Raw genomic sequence first — 18,730 nt, forward strand, 5'->3', positions numbered from 1 at the left:
CAGGCTCCTTCCAGCCTCCTGCGGCCTCCTACGCGGTGGAAAGCCAGGGCTTCGGCGCACGCGCAGTGAGGTTCCACGTGAGCGCTTGCGTTCCTTCTCAAGCCGAGAGATGCCGCCGGATCGGAGGAGCCGAATGAGACTGGACCGACGAGCCAGAGCGAGACCAGCCCGGAAGACCCAAACGAAGCTGGACCGGAGAGCCGGAGTGGGGCCAGGCGGGCGGGCCCGAAAGTCTGCTCTTTCGTCCCAGCGGAAACCACCGGCCCCACGGCGGGCAGCGGCCGCTGCGATGGCAGTAGCGGCGGAGGAGGAGAGACGGCTCCGGCAGCGGAACCGCCTGACGCTGGAGGAGGACAAGCCGGCTGTGGAGCGGTGTCTGGAGGAGCTGGTCTTCGGCGACGTCGAGGAAGACGAGGACGCGCTGCTGCGGCGTCTGCAGGGCCCGCGGGTGAGGGAGGTCGCGGCGTGCGGACTGGGTGCCAGGTGGGCGGCGAGCCTCCGGGGCGGAGCCCGGGCGACCTGCGGCGCCCTGGAGCGCTCAGGTGGGAGAGAGCGGGGAACGGGGGAGTCGAGGGGTGCCAGGTCGAAAGTCTCCGGAGGGTGGAGGCCGCGCCTTTCTCCGCCCCCGAGGGAGCGGCTAAGCCTCGTATGCAGCAGGCGCTCAACATATTTATTTACCGAAATGTAGTTGTGAGCATCTTTTCGTGGCTCAGCCTCACAGTCTTCTCTCCAGGCTCAGTGTTTCGTCCCTTTTGGTCGTTCAGTTGCCTGCCTCAAAACCTTGCCGTGATTCAGGGGTTCTACTTGGTTTGTGGAATCAGAATTCGTGGGCACGGGCCTGGGAGTCTGTTTTAACAGTCTCTTAAAGTAGTTGACTGGCTAGCTTTTGAGAACGACTGTGTTCAACAAATATTTGTGAGCCTTCTTAGTGCCAGATTTCATTCCTGGCAATGAAATCCCTGCGTGATTGATTATAATTTTTTTGCTCCCTTTTTTCTTTCTTATACTTGGATTTTCTTCCACGATGGGGAATTCCAGGCATTGTTCTAGGCACTAGAGAAGAAACAGCAATGGATGAAAACTGAAAAAATCCCTGCCGTTTTGGAGGTTATGTTCTAATAGCAGAGGCAGAAGATAAAGTTCAAGTTTGTTAGTGATGGGCTGGAGAGAAAAAAAAAAAGGCATTTGAGAAAGGGAGATAAGTTTGTGTAGAGGTATGGCCTGTGAAATTTTTCGTAGGGTTGCCAAGCGTAGCCTTACTGAGAATATTCAGTTTGGTAAGTGAATATTTACCGAAGTATCATTTGATTGCAAGACTACCTTTGGGTGCTTATGGGAGAGGTTGCAGAATTTAATTGGGAGAGAGAAATACGACTGGAAAAACGCTGAACTGTGTGACAAGTTTCCTAGTCAGGAAAAAAGCCAGTCTAAGTGAGGTGGGGTTTGTTGGGCTTATAGGCCAGTAGTGGAGCAAATAGAAATCATTTGGACATTTCTGTTGTATAGTTCTGGGAAAGGTTAAGTTGACTTCACTCAAGGTCCAGTTCTGTCAGGGGGTATTCTGTGGTCTGGATTCAGTTTTGATTGTGTAGTTTCTTAAGGAGGTAGGGGGTCAAGAACAGTTTAGAAAAGTGGAGAAGAGATATTTTAAGTATGTGAAATACGATTTAATTATGACAGTCATGTTATTTTGTATTTGATGCCAGTCTGTTTCTGGTCCCATGATTTCTGTAGTTCTGTGATTTTTCCTGTGGGCCCCCCCCAGCGTCAGCTTACCTCTTGTTCTTGTCTTACTTGGTCTTTTCTTTTCAGCAAGTTGACTTTCCCTCCTTGGCAGTTCCATCTTCCCTTCCCTGTCCAGCATGTAGTGCCGTTCTTTAATTTACTTTTCTTTTCCGTCTCCAGCATTTGCTGTGTTAGCATTGAATCCCATTGTTTCCTCAGAGGGCTATGAAAACAAAGCATGCTGCAAGCCGTATAATAACTACAAGGTGTGTGTCTGCCACCACGGGGTATGAGAAACTCAGTGCTTGTGGGCATTTTGTCTTCCCTAGGTTCAAGTACGGGAAGACTCAGGTGACTCAGAAGTGGAGAATGAAGCAAAAGATGATTTTCCACCTCAAAAGAAGCCAGTTTGGCTGGATGAAGAAGATGAAGACGAGGAGATGTAGGTTGCCTAAGTTTTTTCTTGGAATCTCTCCGGATACTTTAAAAGTGATTTTGTAGTTTTAAGAAAATTCTTTTTTTGAATATATGATTATGTGAAGATTTGAAGAATACTGGAAAAGTTATTCATAGTCCCAACCATTGTTGCCATGTTGGCATACATCTCTCTCTTACGCTGTATAGAAAAGCTGTGAGCACAGTGTCTGGGGTCAGACGTGAGTTTGCCACCTAATTTGGCTAGTTCCTACACCCTGGGCAAGTTTAGAACCTACCTTTTCTTGTTTGTAAGATGGAAATACAGTAGCTATATCAAGAATCTCAAGATGAAATGAAATAGTATATGTAGACCTCTTAACACAGTGTCTGAAATTGAGAAAAGGCTAAAAAAAAAAAAGTTAGCCAGCCTGCACAGTGTGTACTTTAATAGAGGAGAATGTATTGTATTGCAAGCATCTTATTTTTCTTTTTAGTAAATTGGTATTGAGGATCTTCATGCATAAACTTTTTCCCACTTTTTAAATTATTTAAGAAAGTTTCTTTGAGGTAGAGTTACTCAAAGAGCAATTTTAAGGTTCTTGGTAAAGACGGCCAGGCTGAACCTGAGGTTTTACCAGTTTACCTTCCCAAGGAAAGGTATCTGTTCACTTTATTTTATTGTTTCCTCAAAATACGAAAGGCAACAAGTTTTATGTTGAATCTTTAAAAGTCATTTAAAGCATGCTGTTCTGTTTTTTATAGGATTGACATGATGAACAATCGTTTTCGGAAAGATATGATGAAAAATGCTACTGAAAGTAAACTTTCAAAAGACGAGCTACAAAAGAGACTTAAAGAAGAGTAAGTGTCCTTTTCCATTTGTTTTAACAAGAGGTATTTGTAACCAGTAGCTTATTTTGATTTGCTCAATCTTTGGCCGTAACAGCTTCTTGGGTAGTCAGGTTTCCACTGAAACATTAAGTGCATTTGGAAACATGATTACATTTTAGTATTGGGAAGGATGTATAAAAAATTTTTGGGAAAAAACTTGTAATCCCACCATCCAAATATAATCAATAACACTTTTTTACTTACTTGTTCATTGGCATTTGGTAAACCATCTCTATTCCACAACTTCTAGGCTCTTTTAGTTGAACAGAGCTGGGAAATACATATTTCAAAATAATGATTTTATATTGATACTTTTAATTCAGACTTACAAATCTTTAAAATTATTTAAAATTATTTTTATTTTTGTTTGTATTGAGAATATTTTTTATATTTCTTGCATTTTTAAAGAAGGTTCGTTGAGGTATAGTTTACATACAGTGAAATTCACCCTTTTGAAGTATCAGTCAGTGAATTTTGTTCAGCACATACAGTCATGTAAGCACCAGGACAGTTAACACACGGGATCAAGACATAGAACATTGCCTTCACCCAAAATGTTTTCTTATACCCTGTGGTAGTCAGCCCTTCTCATCTTCTAACCCCTTTAGCCCCTGACAACAACTGATGTGTTTTCCGTTCTTACAGATTTGCCTTTTCCAGAATGCTATTTAAATACAGTAATATAATATGTAGTCTTTTGAATCTGTTGAACCCATTTAGTGCACTTATTATTTCAGATATCTTCTAGCTTTAGGAAATCTTTCCAACTAGATCTTTTGTTTTGTTTAGTTCTTATTTTCCTTTTATTATTTCTTATGTTCGTACTTCCTTTGAGTATTTGTATTAGCTATTTTAAAGTCCTTGTGTGCTAATTCTGTAAGGTCTGTCACTTCTGTGTTTCTATTGGCTGCTTTTTCTTCTGATTATGGCTCATGTTTTTCCACTTCTCTGCATATCTAGTAATTTTGATTGGATTCTGGGCAGCGTGAATGTTGTTCAGTGTTGATTTTGTTTTTTGCTTTTGGTGTTGAACTTTGTCTTGGCAGGCAGTTAATTGATTCAGAGATCAGTTTGATCTTTTCAAGATTTATTTTTAGCTTTCTTCTAGAGTAGCATTTATTTTAGGTTGGTTTAACCCCATTATTAGGGTATGACCTTTCTGGGATCTCTTCTGAATGCCCTGAGTGTTCAGTAAGGACCTTCCTTCTGACAGGTTGAACTCAAGTGTCTGAGGTTAGATTCTGTGCAACTTACAGCTCCCTAGTAGTTCTTCACTTGATCTCATGGAATTTCATCCCGTAAGAGTGCAGCTTAGTATTCTGCAGAAGTGTCTGTGGACCCCTATACAGATTTCTGGAGCTCTTTCTCTCTGCAGTTGACTGTCCCTCAAATTCCTGTTGTCTCACCCTCTTTCAAGTCTGATCTTTTTCTCCTTTGTTTCTGTCAGGGTCTTATAAAATTGCCTTGGGTTGGGGAGTGGTATAGCTCAGTGGTGGAGCACATGCTTACCGTGCACGAGGTCTTGGGTTCAATTCCCAGTACCTTGAGGGGTGCTTGGAACTCCTTGAGGGGAAAGTCCCAGTGATGGCAGGGCTCACCTTATTTCCTTTCTTTTATGAATCATAGTCCTGTGTTGCCTGTTGTCCAGTTTCTGAGAATAGTTTCGTATATTTTGTTCAGCTTTCTAGTTAGTTACAGCTAGTGGTCTTAGTTTGGTGGACTTGTCTGTATTTCTGTGTTAAACAGTGAAAATGACTGTTGGCGCTCTTCCATAGGCCAGCCCTGTGGAACCTAACTGTCATACTTCTCCTGAAGGTTACTTTTTCTGGGGTGAAATGCTCCCACATATTCAAAGGATATATGGTGAAGTTCTGTGTCTTTTACTCATCTAGTCATTTTCTTTCAGACATGTTGTAGTGTTCTGTTGTGTACTCTGTGTGCTATAGCACTGATGTATAATTACAAAGAGGTTTCTTTACAGTGCCAAGATCTGGTGTGTTGATATACACAAATAAGGCAGGTATATAACTAGATGTAAATAATTAACAACAAATATGTATGCAGGGCTAGTTTCAATGGTTAGAAGTTCATGACAGGGAATTTGGAACTACCTTGTGTGAGTAACTTTTCTGTTCTCAAAGATAATAACTTTTTTGAAAGAGATTCTGTACATACTTTTGAGGGTGATCTGTCCTGTACTCTTTAAATGTATCAAGCTCTCTGAAAATACAGTGGTTACTACAAAAAAAAAATTTTTTTTTAATGTCTTTGCTTAGATTCCAGCATGCCATGGGGGGTGTACCTGCCTGGGCAGAGACCAATAAACGGAAAACATCTTCAGATGGTGAGTGTTGACACTTTTAAGTTGGTAAATAGATCCTTATTCCTGTTCTGTTGTGAATTTGAGCTTTCTTACGAGGCTCATTGATACCTAGTGTTTGAAATATGTCTTTTTTTTTTTTTAATGTCTGGTTTTATAGTCTACCATTCATTTGTGGGAAGCCCTTTCACAATACTGTAAGGCTTTTAATACCATATTATCCACTGTAAAGACAATAATGGATGAATTTTATGATTTTTTTTTCTTAACAGAACTATGTTGCATTATGGCATAGGATTAAGTAAAAATGAATAGTAGTAGTATTTCTTGATTCAGAGCCCCTTCTGAAGACATACATGGCAGCTAATGTAGCTGTCCTCTAGGAAATGGAATGTCTTTCAAAGGAGTATATGTCACGTCAGACCAAGATGATTACTCACTTTATAAAAACCTGTCTTTAAACTCTAGATTTTAAGTTTGTCTTATTCCAAAACTGTTTTCTGCTTTTTAGATCTTTGACTTTAGATATTTTAAATATGGATGATTTGGCCAAGATCTGATTTGAGTGCTTGGAGTTACAAATTTTAGACTTGGAATTGACCTTGAGATTCTTGAGGAACTCTAGAGTATATCTTCCCATGTAATGAAGGAGCTCCTTTCTTAGCACCGTTGATACCTGATGAACTTCTGTTTGATTTCCACCATTACCTCTCCCTCCTTTATCCCTACCACTGTCAGTCCTCATGGTGTTCAAGTACAGGAAGCCCTTACGAGGAGCCAGTTGTTTTATAGAATTCTGTTAGAAAACTCAATTTGTTATTAGGTAGAACTTTACTTTCTGGTTTCCAACCAGATACTTTTAGAGGTTGAGGGACTCTTCGTGCTGTGGCCTGACACTGCAAGAACCTCTTCTGCAACATCTGTCACATGATAATTTAGCCTCTGCGTAAATATTTCAAATAATATTGTACTCTTTATTGAAGTATCTCTTCCCCTTCTCCTCTTTACTTAAAGAACTAGTTGTTCTAATTTTTTTTTTTACTGTTTTGAAATTTAATCTCCCTACATTCTGTAGTCCTACCTTTTGAAGAGGTATAATCTTACCTCTCTTTCATATAAACTGTTTGTTATTTGAGAAATGTCTTTCCAAGTTCATTTTTTAGTATATTAATCATTTCTTGTCTTTTAACCTGTTTTTACTTGACACAATTTTCAAACCTTGGTCACCAATTTGCTCTCCTAGATGAAATATAATTTTATTATTCATTTTAGAATACTGCATTCATAGAACAACAATATTTTAGATCTGTTTAATTAAAGATAGGTTTATGCTTGTTGTTGAAGCAGAAAACCTTAGATCCCAGGATAATTTTTTTTTTCTGTGAGTAACCATAAAATTGGAGTGGTGGGAGGGTGATGCTCTGTGTCAGGGACCCAGGTTCACAAAGGTTCTGCCCTCTTCAGGCTGGGTTGTCCACAGTTGCCCGAGATGTGACTACAGGAGAAGACAGAGGGGCTCACCAAGGGAGGTCTTCACTGGCCTGTCCTGGTGGTGGTGCATGATAGTTTCACCTGCGTTTATTGGCCAGAACTCAGTCACGAGGCCACACTAACTGCATGGAATACCAAGAAATATAGTTTGTCTTTGTGCCCAGGAGAAAAAGGAAATGGATTAGGTCAACAGTGAGCCAGTCTGTTACTATCTGGGATATCAAGTCTAATACCTTATTTTATTTATTTTTAGGGGGAGGTAATTAGGTTTATTTCTTTTTAGAGGAGGGGCTGGGGGTTGAACCCAGGACCTTGTGCATGCTAAGCATGCACTCTGCGACTTGAGCTACACCCTTCCCCTCAAGTCTAATACCTTAATCGTACAGATGAGGGGAGTCAGGTTCAAAAAACTCGAAGCGACTTGTCCAGGGTGTACTTACAGCAGGGTGGTGACTACCACCCCGCTTCACAGTTAACTCCAACATGTTGGTATTTTTACCTATAAATACTACACTGAGTATCTTTAAAAAGAGAAGTACTTCCCCTTTAAACATAATTATAATGCTTTCGTCATACACTGTCAGAAATCAGTAGTAATTTCTTAATATTGTGGATTGTTTTAGTGTTGCTGTTTTGTTAATTTAATCCTCCCTCCAATCCCGCCTCAGTCTTTTTAGTTTGCATTGTATTCTGCTTGGTCTTTATCGTGCTCTTTGAAGTTTTGGAAATTCTTGTCCATTATGTCTTCAAATATTGTTTTTGTTTTTTCTTTCCTTCTGAGATACCAGTTACACATATGTTAAATTTAAAAAAATATGTATATCCTGTGTTCTTTTCTGTATTAGCTATCTTTTTGCTTTCTGTACTTCAGTCTGGATTTTTTTTTTTTTGGATCCTTTTTTCAGACCATTAATTTACACTTCAGGTAATTTTGATATCCTGTTAAAAACATCCAACTGGTGTTAAGCTTAATTACTGTATTTTCAGTTCTAAAGTATCCATTTGGTGCTTTTTTTAAATAGTCTAGTTCTCTGGCTCAGTTCTGAGTCTTGTCTCTAATTATCTTGAATATGTTAAACAAAAATTTTAAACATAAAATTATTTTTTATTATTTTTCCTTCCAAATTTATTAAGATATAATTGACATACAGCACTGTATTATAAGTTTAAGGTGTATAGCATGATGATGACTTATATATATCATGAAGTGATTCCCACAATAAGTTCTTTGAACATCTGTCATCTCACATACATACGAAATTAAAGAAATAGAAAAAAAAATTTTTCCTCGTGATGAGAAGTCTTAGGATTTACTGTCTTAACAACTTTCATATATAATGTACAGCAGTTATACTTACCATGTTGTACATTATATTCCTAGTAATTATTTATCCTATAACTGGAAGTTGTACCTTTTGACTGCCTTCATGCAGTTCCCCCTCACTTTACCCCCTAGCCTCTGGTAACCACAAGTCTGATCTCTTTTTCTATGAATTTTAAACATAATCTTTTTAAAGATCTTTGTGTCTGGTAATTCCATTATCTAGATCTATGAAAATTGTGTATTTTCCCTTAAGTTTTAGGTCAGGTTATCTTACCCTGTCATCATTGACCTGGTTATATTTCATTGGAGAAAAATACTGCTGATTAATTAGAGGTCTAGGACAGTGATGTCTTTGGCCAGAGGATTTGTGTGTTTGTTTATGGGTAGGTGGCCAAGGAGCACTAGCAATCCCTGAGCATCTTATTCTAGTGAGGGAGTGTGAGGATTCATAGTTGGGTTTCAGCTGCTGGGAGATTTTCTCATAATTCTTTGATTTCACCTTTAATTTTATGTTACCCTTTTGTGGCAACAGTCCAAAGCCTAGTGGTTTGCCAGACCCTTTACAGACCTTAGAGGGCTTTTGATGCTAGTTTTTGCCTCCTTAACACTACAGGTGTTTTAAAACCTCTGCTTAGCGTCTCAGCTTTCTTTATTGGAACCATCAGTCGTCTCCAGGGGAAAAGCAGCCCTGTTACCTCTCGTTGGAGTTCAGATACACGGTTTGCTGACTTTGAGCTCTCAGTCAGCTAGAAGTTCTAGTTCTTTTCCATGTGAATTGTTAAGCTAGATCTGCTGTTCACCCTGTTGCCAATTTTGCCACACTTTTAAATTAAATGCTTTTTAAATTAAATGCTGACTCTTATTACAACTTTATTTCGTTTCATGTTGTTTTAGTCACCATCTGTGAATGTGCATCTTTGGTTCCAGAGTTAGGCTTTGATTTTAACCATGTATATTGAGGTCTTTGTCATCATTTCCTCTCCTTCAGATTTCTTTTGCTGTTTTACTTTTACCAATTGCAGATGAAATAAAATGATTAAGGTTGGGAGACTCGGAGGGGAGGTGAAGTTTTAGTTACAGATGTTTGGTGTAGGTAATGGCCATCTCATTGATTCTAAAGATCAGCCTGTGGATTTGTTTGACTTAGATGAAAGTGAAGAGGATGAAGATGATTTGTTGCAAAGGACTGGGAATTTCCTATCCACATCAGCCACTCTTCCTAAAGGCATCTTAAAGGTGAGAGTCAGTGAAATTGGACCTCTCTAGCTAACTAACTTTGAAATCCAATATGCTTCCCAGTTACAAATGTGTTGACTCCCTTTTTCTGGGGAATTAAATGTGCTTGCTGTCATTTTTGCCTTGGTAAATATTTATGTTAGGTTTTTTCCTTTTGCAGAAGTGATGGGTAAGGTTAAATTATGTCCTCAGGAATCTTGGGAATCTGATTTGATTTTTCCTTTTGCATTTCTTGTCCTTTCTGTTAGTACCAGCCTAGTTCCTACTGCTGTCATCTCTCACCCAGTGCACTGCAGCTGTGTGACTAAACTCTCCATTTCCAAACTGGTCTTTCTACAGTAACCTGAGGGGTCTTTGAAAAATAAAACATCATGTTGTGTCACTTTTCACTGCTCTTTGAAAATTTGTGAATTCTGTACTCTAGTCTACACTGCCTTTCACACGATCTGGCTTCTGCCTCATCCCTTTCCTCATTCCTTACTCAGGCCACACAGGCCTTCTTTCTGTTTCTTGTACATGCCGACCCCTTTTTCCCTCTGAACTTTTCCTCTTGCTCATTCTTCTGCTTGTCTGTTCTTCAAACACTGCCAGTGGCCAACTCATTCTTACCTTTCTGCTCAGATGACACCTGGAAACGTCTTTCCTGGCCATCCTATCTAAAGTGGCCTACTAGTTACTTTCTACTTCATCACTGTCTCTCTTGTTTATTGTGGTAACCAAGTGCCTACTCAGCACTTGCTTTGATATAATATCAATGACCAGATTTCTCTCTGACATAGGTATTTTTCCTCATTATAAAATGGTGGCATGTGTATTGGTGGAGATGGGACCCTATTATAGTAAACTGTTAGAGTTATTTTGCTCATCCTATGAAGATAACTCGCTTAATTCCATATAGGGTGAATTCACCCCTGTTAAAAATGCAGTCACCATTTGTAAATTGACTACATGTCAATAAAAAATAAGAATTAGAGTGAGCTAAAAAAGAAAATAATAATCACCATAAAATTTAACTTTGGTGGTTTCCAACAAAACACACATAAGTTTTTTTATATTAGTGAATTTTTAATGCAGAGGGGAAGACATGTAAAAACAGAAAAATAACTGAAAATAGTCCAAATGATGCATGAACTCATCACTACTTTAAACTGGCAACCATGTACCCTGAGAGAAGAACACAAGGAATTGCCAACCGTAGAACTGTGGGGATGCCTACCCAGTGCCTCTTACCTCTGTACCATGAATGCACAGATGCCAGAGTAGGAGTTTTAAATAAAATTTCTCTGGGCATAAAAGTCTCCTAACCCGAATGGATGTATGGTGGGGAAGTAACTATATTGTAACTATATTCTGGTGTTCTAAGGCCTTAATGATTTAATCCCTTTCTTTGAAAGATGGTCAAAATGGATTCTTTTATAGCAGAATGACTTGCTGGTTGGTAGCAGAGCTGTGGTCTTCTGGTTACCATTGCAGTGCACTTTGTTCTGCATTGCAAACTACTTTATAATGTTTTTTCTTCATGCTTTAAAGAAAATAATATTAACCCGTTTGAATTGATAAAATTCCAGTTTTATTTTTCTGTAGATGAAGAACTGCCAACACGCTAACTGCTGAACGTCCTACCACTGCTCGGGTCTCGTCTGTGCAGTTCCATCCCTGTGCACAGGTTGTGATGGTCGCTGGACTAGATAACGCTGTATCACTCTTTCAGGTGGGCATTTTTAAATGAAGACTTGTAGTGAGAAGTGTTTATAGTCAGCATACAGGGTTTATGGAAGTAACCAAAAGAAACATTTTGTACTTCCTTATAGGTTGATGGAAAAACAAATCCTAAAATTCAGAGCATCTATTTGGAAAAGTTTCCAATCTTTAAGGCTTGTTTCAGTGCTAATGGAGAAGAGGTTTTAGCCACGAGCACTCACAGCAAAGTTCTTTATGTCTATGATATGCTGGCTGGAAAGCTAATTCCTGTGCATCAAGTAAGAGGTAAGGTTTCTATTGAACACGTAGCTGAGTCCTCACCTGTCCCCACCCTCCAGCCCACAGCTGAGTTCATTTAACAGTACTTACAACCACTTTTTTTTCCCTCCCCATAGAATTCTTAAAAATAAGTTTCTTTGGTTTTAGTATTTGGAAAATATTCTGTTATTGATATAATATGGTTGAATGAAAACAGTGAACTGACTTTTTTTTTTAAACATTTATTTTGGTGGGGGTGATTAGGTTTATTTATTTACTCATTTTTATGGCGGTCCTGGGGATTGAACCCAGGACCTTGTAATTGTGCCTGCTAAGCACATACTCTACCACTGAGCTATATCCTTCCCCTTGAACTGACTTTATTAAGCTCTTAGGAGAAAACCATAATTTGAAGATAAATATTCTCCTAGACCAGAAAAGCAGTTGCAAATACTTGGCTGTAAATTAGCAAATTGCTACACCAGAAAGAGCATGAGCCTGGGAGTTAGAAGACCTGGGTTCTAATCATTTCACTTTTCTCATCTTCAGGAAATTTGGAAACCTCCAGTTCTATGTTTGTTCTAATAGAATTTTGGTTTACATTTAAAGGAAGTAAAGCACTGCTTTTGGAGGTTGTAACGTGTTTTAAAGAATGAGCTACTTAAAAAAAACCTTTTTTTATCAGATGAAAATTTATCTTTCCCTTGTGTTCTCCTACCGCTTTTACCACAAAATATAGAGACACCTTCATGAATCCTTTGGGAAGCAGAGTCACTGTAATGAAGTTGGTTGGGTTAACGTTATAAATCAGGGCGCTGGCGTCGGCATGTGCTGCGGCTCCCTGGCAGTGTCCCTGTTGAACTGCACATGTGTGGGGCGGTAAAGGACAGGACTTGCTCTGTACAGCCTTTGTTCTACTAGTGGTTTAAGTGAGTAAGGCCAAGTTTAGAAACATTTATGCTGTTTATTTTCAGTGTTTGTGGTCTTTTCTTTCCTGTGTTCCTGACACTTTTAGTGATCCTTTTGAAGTAGGTTCTTAATTTATCTATTTATGCTTTAAACTAGTGCTTTTCAAACATGAATGTGCATATAAATCACCTGGGGCTCTTGTTAAGGTGCAGGTTTTGATTCCGTTGTTCTGAGGGGGGCCTGATTCTGCGTTTCTAACAAGCTCTCGGATGGTGCTGATGCTGCTGAGCCACGGACCTCCCTTTGAGTTTACTACCTTAAACCATCTCATTATGAAACAGAAGACAACATGTAGTAGTTATCATTCTTAAATATTATTCCACTAATCAAGAGGAATGGGCTTTGGTCCTTCCTGCATTGCATCTTCCTGGGAAAAGCAGACCAGAGATGGCTGAAATCTGGTAGTTACCGGTGTCCACTGTGGATTCACGAATGTGCAGGGGTGTGTATTTGACCACCAGCTTCTTCTAAGACATGGCAGTTATCTTTCCCTTCTAATATTTTTTCTTTTCTTCCCTCAATAAGCATAACTTGGTAATAATGATGATGATAATAATAGTAATGATAAATCAAATGTATTTCTTTTTTGGTGATACGTTATTGAATATAATCGCAGTTTCTTGTTATAAAACACTAATTCAAGAAATTAAGGACAGCAGAACAAGGGGGGAAAGTTGCTGACAAGTTAGGATATACAAGCCTTATATGTATGCAAACTCTTGGCTGTCATAAATGCAAATCTGAAAAATGAAGAGTATAGAGTTGATGCATTCTGAAGAATTGTAAACTGATGATTCATTCCATTAACCTGTCAGAGTTCATAAAGTGGGGTTCATGGACTCTTTAAAATTCAAGGGTCTGTGAAGTTGGATAAGAAAAACATTACATCTTTATTTTCACTAACCTCTAACTGAAATTTAGCATTTGCTTCAGTTATGAAAGTTTTAAACAACTGTTGGTTTGAGAACGGGATCAGAACGCTTCACCAGACTGGTACCCAGAAAGGTTAAGAAGCACAAATTACCAGTTCAAACTCCAGAAGCGGTGTCTGTTCCCTCATTTAGAAAGACAGTTCTCAAGAGAGCTCTCTTGTTCTGGGTAAACATAAAGAATTTGATGGTTGGGGAATAAAGTTTTTGGTCAGGCAGCCATTATGATTTCTAGGCATTTTGGTATGGTCATCACTGAGCTTCAGCTTTCTTTCTGTAAAGTCGAGGGTCATAAATATTAAAAGAGAATTTTTGAGAGCTCCTAAGCTAAGCACCTGCCCCATGGTAAATATTCCACCATGGGTAACTACTGTCATTGTTAAGAACAGCGTATAGTCTATCTGATGATAGTCAGTCCGCTTCCCATCCTGTGGAATTTGACTCTATTTTAATTAAATTGGCCATTCTTTTTCTTATCAGTTGCTCAGCTGTTGACCTAAAAATCTCATTTCCTAATCTATAAAAACATTTGTATCTGACATCTTTAAAATTCTGTCTCTTGTTTCTCAAGGCCATATTGTAAATTTTATCTTACTTCTATTTTGAAGGGTCCAGCATTTATAAAAAGCACTTATAATATTGATATTAGCATTTATTATCACTATTTTTTGTGAGGTTAAAAGCAAAATGCTATATACACATAACTAGTAAAATACACTGCAAGCTTTGGATGAAAATATGGGTATCTTTCTTATTTTTCCAATTAATTGCTAAAGCAACTACCTGTCCTTATTTGTTGGAAGTCTGGTATTTCCTTCTTGAAGACAACTCCCTCTCCTGAATTGCCCAAAAACAACGGGCTTACTCAGGCCAAAAGGACAAGGTCTTTCACTGAAGGCAGAGAGCAGTGGACTGTGTGATGAGTCCTCTGGCATTTTGCCTCTGTTGCTGCCACACTGGTTCTGTGTTCACACTGGTCCTGCACAATGTGAGGGATCTTTGTTTACTGTTGTCCTTACGGTATCTGTGCCGTCTGCAGTCCTCCAGGACCATGGTGGTGCCCAGCTGTAGGCTCCAAGGTGAACACTTAGTTCTGTCTCGTGTTCCCACTGCCTGGTGCTGTGCCATTAGGATTAGGTCTGGAGGGGTTTGCAGCTGTAACCTCGCACTGTGCTGGATGAGCCTCCTTTCCCTGCTTCATCATGCATGATCCTTTCCTTACAGTTGGAGTTGTTTCTGTATACTGCAGTCACTACGTAATATGTGCCCCAAATTTGGGATGAATATTTCCCTTAGTAGGAATAGAATCACTGTGAAGAGGATTGGTCATCCTGCAGAAGTAACGCCAGTAATTGGAAATACATGTCTGGATTGATTCCAATCAAGAAACCTAGGGTGTAGGCTCTGGAGGGGGGGCTAGCATGGGAGGCCCAGTTTTGCAGTGCTGTGAACCATCTAAAGACTGTTAGAGGCACAGAGTATGTCTGTGGGACCTTTAACCATCACTTTCCTTTGGGGGAGGGGAACAAGTGTTCATCACTGAATTTTTCTAAATTTTCTTTTTTCTGATTAATATTTTAACTTAGAAACTTAAAATTTTTTAATCCATTATTTTTGACTGGGCCTTACATTCACATTGTATAAAGAACCCAGTGCGTACATGGGATAGTGAAAATTCTCTTCTGCTGTCACCTTGACTACCTACTTCCCTTCCCTGGAAGTGTAGCCACTTACAGCCTTTGTTTATGTATCCTTTCTATCAGGCAACTCTTTAATAAGTAAGTTGGCTCTATAAGCATTAGAAGGAGTCTCCTGCATAGTCAGTATGAACCTTTTAGGCATAAAAAAAAAAAGTCCTTTCATAAGTAAGTAAATTGACTGTCTGGTCTACATACTTAGCTCGTGTGATTTGGTTACATGAGTCACGTTTTGAGAAGCTAATCAACTCTTGAATACACTGACACGTGGTTTTGTTTTGTTTTTTCTTTTTGGATCCACAGAATTAAGAATTAGCGTCCCATTCATCATGGGATGTTTAGTAGGTGGCCAGCAGCTAATTTCTGCATATTATCATGTTTTAGCTGTCTGTATTGGCAGTGTATTTCCCTTCTGGTAATGAATGTTGTGACAGAGAAGTATAATTTATCCTTTTAGTTAATTACAGGTATTACTGTTTACATTTGGAAAATTAGTCAATAAGTTTTCTGTTTGGAGAGCTGGATCTCTGGCCTGCAATTAAAATGGTGAATGTTAAGCAAGACAAAGAACAGAAGGTTGCTAAGCATTTTGTGGTGACCTTATGTTTGGGTCATACTTGATGATGCATGGGGTCAGATCTATTCAGAGTCTGAGCCTAGGTTTTATTTAATGTGAGGCTGTTAAGATGTTTTAAAAAAGTAAGAAACTCTCAATTGTGAGTGAAAAGTAGCTTTACTGCAAATCATATTAATCCTTATTAATTCATCTCTCTTCTTAGGTTTGAAGGAGAAGATAGTGAGGAGCTTTGAAGTCTCCCCAGATGGGTCCTTCTTGCTTATAAATGGTGTTGCTGGATATTTACATTTGTTGTCAATGAAGGTGAACCATTATTGGTTGTTGCTTGTTCTTTAGGATAAGATTTTAGTGTTGGGAGAGTCTTAAACCATCACTCATGGTGTCCTTAAGTCAGCATCTCCAGTAGAGGAACATAGGGGAACTTGGGGAGAAGTTGTGGCATTTGGGGGAGAATTTTAGAGTATAAGGAAAAACAAAGTTGAATACGTGCCACAAAATAGAGAACTAGATTGTATTTGACACATTGTGATTCTCCTGTGAACCTCCTAACAATTTGATAAGTAGTATTTATCATTCTTTCAGACTAAAGAACTAATTGGTAGCATGAAAATTAATGGAAGGATTGCAGCATCCACATTCTCTTCAGACAGTAAGAAAGTATATGCCTCTTCAGGTAAGTTAATGACAAGCTTCCAAGAAGCTTCAGATGTGTTTAACTGTCAGATTTCACCAAAACTGTTCTTGATTTTAGACTTTTTTTTTGCTAGTAAGAAAGTCATTTTTATTTTAGGAATTTATTTTTTGTTGCCGTTTGCCTTCTCACTTTCCAGCTAGTAATAGTGAAGGGTTAACCACTTAATGTGCGCTGTTTGGGGAAAAGATAGGAAGAAAATGCATATTTAGACGATGATTCATTCTATGACTTTCTTACTTTCTTTTTGAAAGTTGCTTAGAATCATCACCCCTTTTCATTTAGCCCCTTTTGACTTGAGTAATATTTGGAATTTTCTTCATTATTGCCTGAAAACAGTTCCGATCTCATCCTGACATTTCTGTAGTACTGTTGACCCTCTTTATTACCCCTGATGGTTTCTAATCTTGTGCTTTTCTGCTGGCCTTTCAGGCTGTCCCATGTCATCTAACCCTTTTCCTAAAGGGGCCATCACAAGCTCAGCATAGCTTTGTTTCCTTATGGATTAATCATTGCTGCTTTTGCTGTAAGTCATCATCAACTCATGACCATTTAATGTACTTACTTTAGGTGATATTCTGCCCTTGATCTATTCCCTTCCCACTTCAGTCTGTTGCTAGCTAGCTAATCTTTAAATACCTTCCTGTATTGAACCATTACCTGCAGACAGACATAAAGGTTTTAAATTTTGACCCTACTAAATTTTTTTCAAATTACATATTTCACTTTCAGCTAACCTAAACCCTTATGCCAGCTTTGGACATTTTATTTGTTCATGAAGTAGTTGAAACAGTGAGATTCATTGAATTCTCATTGGAAAGATAGTAGTCTAGAAGGGTATTGAAGGGTGAACCTTAGAGCAGTATCCACAGAAAAGAAAGATGAAGGAGATGAGTGAGGGAGCACCTTTGAGGTGGGTAAAGGAACATTGTACAGGTGATGGGTGTGAGAAGGAGGGTGATCATCAATATGGAGTCCAAAGGAGAGAAAAGAATAAGGACTACTTCTGGCAATTAAATGGCCGTTTCATGAAAATATTTGTGTTCTCTTCAGATTTAATATCCTTTATCTTTCATACATTCTCCCTTCTCTATACTGTTTGTGCTTATCACTCACATTTAGCATTTCTTATTATTTAAATGACTTGGTGATAGATAACTTGTGCACACCTTCCTAATTAAATTGTAAGTTCCTTATGGCCTTGATCAGTTCATTCTTTCACTTCCTTCTCCGTTATCACGTTCATCGTTAGTTTGGTATCTAAATCACCTAGTCTTACGTATAAGGTGCTCTAATACCTATTGATAGATATTGGCAGACCTGTGCTGGTGGGTAGTTTGGTTTTTGCTTTTTCAAGTTTTGTCCAGCAGTTTTTCTGAGTGAAATGTAGACACGTCTTTAAAAGCTCAACTCAAGCCAAGAGTTTGTGATTTTCACTTCTAAACCTAAAAATACTGTTTATTAATGACAAATGAGGATGCAGTTTTTCTGTATCTGGGAATGTACTCAAGAAGTATTTTTAGGCCAGTTTTCCAGACCTTGGACATTTATATGTAGGTCTTTATTTGTAGTCCCTTGTACTACTGAAGAGGGACTAAGAATGGTCAGTTCAGTTGCCGTTCAAGTTTAAAGCAAAATTAACCAGACCCTTTCTTGACTCTTTCATTCAGGGGATGGGGAAGTTTATGTTTGGGATGTGAACTCTAGGAAGTGCCTTAACAGATTTGTTGATGAAGGCAGTTTATATGGATTAAGCATTGCCACATCTAGGAATGGACAGTATGTGGCTTGTGGGTAAGTAAAAAGAGATTTCTGGTAAGCTTTAATTACCTTTTTTGCCAATGAGAAGATACTGAAGAATTGAGTATCCTATTTGGTGCTTGAGTAGTTCTGTTTATAAACTGTTCAGTAATATGAAATTGATAAACCGAGGTCTGTTACATTTTATCATCTTAATAATGTTTGTTAATATTTGTGTTTAATAATATTAATGGCAGTGTTTTAGTTCTTTAGCAAAGAAAATACCAGACTACCTTAGTACACGATTGTATTTTTTTCTTATGTTTGAAATGCTCATTTGATTACATTGAATGTTCCTGTTTACTATTTTACCTTGTCATTGATGAGGAAGTAGAATAAGTTAAACTTAGGGTTTAAGTCTTACAGATACTTAAAGCATTTTCCCTTCATCTAGCGAGGTGATAAAACCAAAAACATGTTCCTTGGGAATACTGTTAGTATTTTAGAGACTTTGAAAGTATTTTCTAGAACATGTTACTGTGTCATTGTTGAGAAAAATGTTTATTGCACTGGGAAAAAGATGGCTTTATTCTAAAGATGCAGAGTGGGAGGAGGAGGTATTGGATACAAACTATTTTACCTACCAGATCACTAATCAGCACCTATAATTTTAGAACTTCCAGAAGTGAATCTTTATGACTTTCTTAGGTTAAGCACAGTTGATCCATGAAGAGATTTCAGTCAAATTCTTGCTTGGTTGGAGG

General features: G+C 38.6%; 1 protein-coding gene across 1 annotated transcript in view; it reads left to right on the plus strand.

The window, feature by feature from the left end:
• Window positions 1–18,730, plus strand: part of UTP18 (UTP18 small subunit processome component) — a 37,101-nt gene that overhangs the window by 865 nt on the left and 17,506 nt on the right. The window contains 11 exon segments of the mRNA XM_032498111.1: window positions 103–448; window positions 2,055–2,167; window positions 2,905–3,003; window positions 5,310–5,377; window positions 9,316–9,404; window positions 10,989–11,012; window positions 11,014–11,115; window positions 11,216–11,390; window positions 15,738–15,838; window positions 16,118–16,208; window positions 17,897–18,020. Of these exon segments, the coding sequence (XP_032354002.1) occupies window positions 110–448; window positions 2,055–2,167; window positions 2,905–3,003; window positions 5,310–5,377; window positions 9,316–9,404; window positions 10,989–11,012; window positions 11,014–11,115; window positions 11,216–11,390; window positions 15,738–15,838; window positions 16,118–16,208; window positions 17,897–18,020 (1,325 nt within the window). The 5' untranslated portion in view covers window positions 103–109.

This window comes from Camelus ferus, chromosome 16, assembly GCF_009834535.1.
Source record: "Camelus ferus isolate YT-003-E chromosome 16, BCGSAC_Cfer_1.0, whole genome shotgun sequence".
NCBI classification, from domain to species: Eukaryota; Metazoa; Chordata; class Mammalia; order Artiodactyla; family Camelidae; genus Camelus; species Camelus ferus.